Raw genomic sequence first — 3,022 nt, forward strand, 5'->3', positions numbered from 1 at the left:
TTGCATGAAGTTGTTCTTAAGTTGAAGGCTAATTCAAATACATGCTGCTGATCGGTGATGGTTCTCTTTGAGACAGTTTGTACTTTGAAACATTATCAGGGTCTAAGCATCATATAACTTTCATGATGCATTCTTTCACAATTTCTACATCACTGAATAGCTTCCTTTTTTTCTTGAATATATAAGCTACTTTATAAATTGCTTCAGTGGCATCATTTCCAGGTCTTATTACTGCTTGAAAGAATTGTCTTTGCTTTTACTTTTCATCTTTTTTTTTGAGATCAAATAATGGGTAAAATGTTTACATAGCATTTAGATTGTATTAGGTATTGTAAGTAATCTAGAGATGATTAAAAGTATATGGAAGTATTTGTACAGGTTATATGTGAATATTACACTGATACATAAGGGACTTGACCATCTGTGGATTTTGGCATTCGGTGGGGCAGGGTCCTGAAACCAATTTCCCATGGATACTGAAGGATGACTCTATCTAAAAATACATGTATGTGGAGGTAACTCTTTATCTCTTTAGGACAAATTCTTACAAATGGAATATTGGGGCAAAAGATACCTATATTTTAAATTTTGTTACATTATGATATTTTTAAATAATGAGATTATTCTGTTGGTGAAGATATAGCAGCAAAGATTGCAAATAGCTGTTATGTTTCTAATGATATATGTTCATTATTGAAAATTATAGAGAAACATAGGAAAAAAAATGAAAATTCCTTTTATAATTCTGTTAACTAGATATAATGGCCAATGATATTATAGTGTAATATCTCACAGAGTTTTATGTATAGAATTTTTGAACAAAATTTAGGTAATTTTATATATACACACATGGACATATATAATTGCAAATTCATTTTATTTGTTTTTAATAACGGTAGACATTTCTGAAGCTTTTAAAAGAGCTATATCCCCATGGCAGCAGGGAATGGAAAAAACCAACTCAAATTGGCTTAGACCATAAGAAAATGTATTATTTCTTCTGAGAATCCAGAGAGAGGACTCTCTTTTCACACTAGAGTTAGAACCTCATCGCTGCTGTCCGAGATCAGTTTCTTTCTGTCTCTCCTCTCTGCTGTCCTCAGCTTGGGCTTCCTTTGAAGGCTTATTCCAGTGCAATTACAATATGACCTTCAGGGGCCATCAACTTCATGATTCAGATTCCAATTCAGACTACCGGGAGAGACCTTGCTCTACCATGGACTGTGTGTTCTACTCTTCATGTACATATACTCTTGAACAGGACAGCTGCTAGGGATTTCTTGCTTCAGACCATGGTTTCCCAAACTTCCCTGATGACAAGAATGACCTGCAGCTCTTGCTCTTGCTAAATCTCTCTGCTGGAGATTATAATTCACTGGGTCTGTGAAGTGGCCTGCGAATTTGAATATTTCACCAGTACCCTAAGTGATTGTTGACATTAAGGTTTTGGACTTGCTACAGGGTAAAACTATTAGTAAGTTAAATATACTGTCTACTACAGAGCTAAGATCTTTCTCGGCTCTGATTTTCTGACTAGGATATAGTGCTTGGATAGTATTTAGTTTTTTAAACTGAATTTATTTTTACATAATTTAAATGTGTTAGCTTTTCACACTTTGCCATTTACTATCATATATAGGTTACTTTTTACAAACACAATTTGATAAGTACTGGGGGTAAAAATTCATGAAAATATTTTTGAGAGTTATTTGTGTGGGAAAAGTCCCCAATAAGAACACATTCAGAATATTTACAAATGCAAAACCTCAACTTGAGTGATTTAGATATCAAATCTTAATGTATGTGAGATAGTGCATCATAATCAACATTGAGGTCACAGGGAACATATTTCACTACTGGAGTTGGCAATAGTGAATATATTGCCAAGTATATGTATTTGGCAACTTAGCTAAGTAGGAGTTAGAATTCCCTATAGTTCCCCCCCACCCCCGGAAAAAAATGTCATAAAAGAGTTACTTGCCTTAAAAAAACGTTGGAATAGTCTTGTCAGAGAAATCAAAATAAACTCTTGACTTTTGAATATATACAGTTTACTCTTCCTAAAAATGTATGTGTGAATGATGATCTTGATTCCTTTATTAGGGGCCTGTCATAACCAGTATTTCCCCTTCAATAATCACCCTAGAGCTGCCGCTCTGGAACAGTTCAAGTCTCTTGGTGCTGAGCCCTTGGAGGTAGACCTGAAGGAGTCTGGAGAGGGACAAGGAGGATATGCAAAAGAGATGTCCAAGGAATTCATTGATGCCGAAATGAAACTTTTTGCTCAACAATGCAAGGAGGTAGACATCCTTATCAGCACAGCACTTATTCCAGGTATGCTATGAAGGAAATGGCTATCTTTAAAGCATTTTTACTTGTGATTTTTTAAAAAATGAGGTTGCATAATTGTTTGACATTTAAATTTCTTTATGTAAAGATCAATTTTTCTATTATAAAAAAGTGCCAATGTGAAAGCACAGGATGAAAATTACTGCAGCCCCTAGAGCAGTAGTTCTCAACCTGTGGGTTGTGACCCGTTTGTAACAATGAAAATACTCCCCGCATATCAGGTATTTACATTACAATTCATAACAGTAGCAAAATTATAGTTATGAAGTAGCAATGAAAATAATTTTATGGTTGGGGGTCACCACAATGTGAGGAACTGTATGAAAGGGTCGTGGCATTAGGAGGCATTAGGAGGCATTAGGAAGGTTGAGAAACACTGCCCTAGAGATAAGTCATTGAAATCTGGTATGTTTTCTTCCTTTCTTATTTCTGTGTATTTTTATCTACCTGGGTTCATAGATCACATTCCACATAAAACACTATGTTTGTAAGTGGTTTCTTTTTTCAAAAACCCTGATAAATTGATTATTAATTTATTTCTATTTGTTAAGATATTACTACATTCTCATTGTAGGAAATTCAAACAGTACTGAAAAATATGAAGGAAAAAAGTACAGATAATCTGAAGTTCCATCACCAAGGACTGTTATTAGTATTTTGTGTTCTTTTCTTT

General features: G+C 34.3%; 1 protein-coding gene across 4 annotated transcripts in view; it reads left to right on the forward strand.

Annotated features, from left to right (window-relative positions):
• The window catches only part of NNT (nicotinamide nucleotide transhydrogenase), a 91,017-nt gene that overhangs the window by 23,889 nt on the left and 64,106 nt on the right, over nucleotides 1–3,022 (forward strand). For all 4 annotated transcript variants that reach the window (XM_023515010.1, XM_023515011.1, XM_003792967.2 and 1 more), the window contains one exon: nucleotides 2,147–2,334. In XM_023515010.1, coding sequence (XP_023370778.1) covers nucleotides 2,147–2,334 — 188 coding nt within the window. The remainder of the gene's footprint in view (nucleotides 1–2,146; nucleotides 2,335–3,022) is intronic.

This window comes from Otolemur garnettii, unplaced genomic scaffold (assembly GCF_000181295.1).
Source record: "Otolemur garnettii isolate 467f Iridium unplaced genomic scaffold, OtoGar3 scaffold00063, whole genome shotgun sequence".
NCBI classification, from domain to species: Eukaryota; Metazoa; Chordata; class Mammalia; order Primates; family Galagidae; genus Otolemur; species Otolemur garnettii.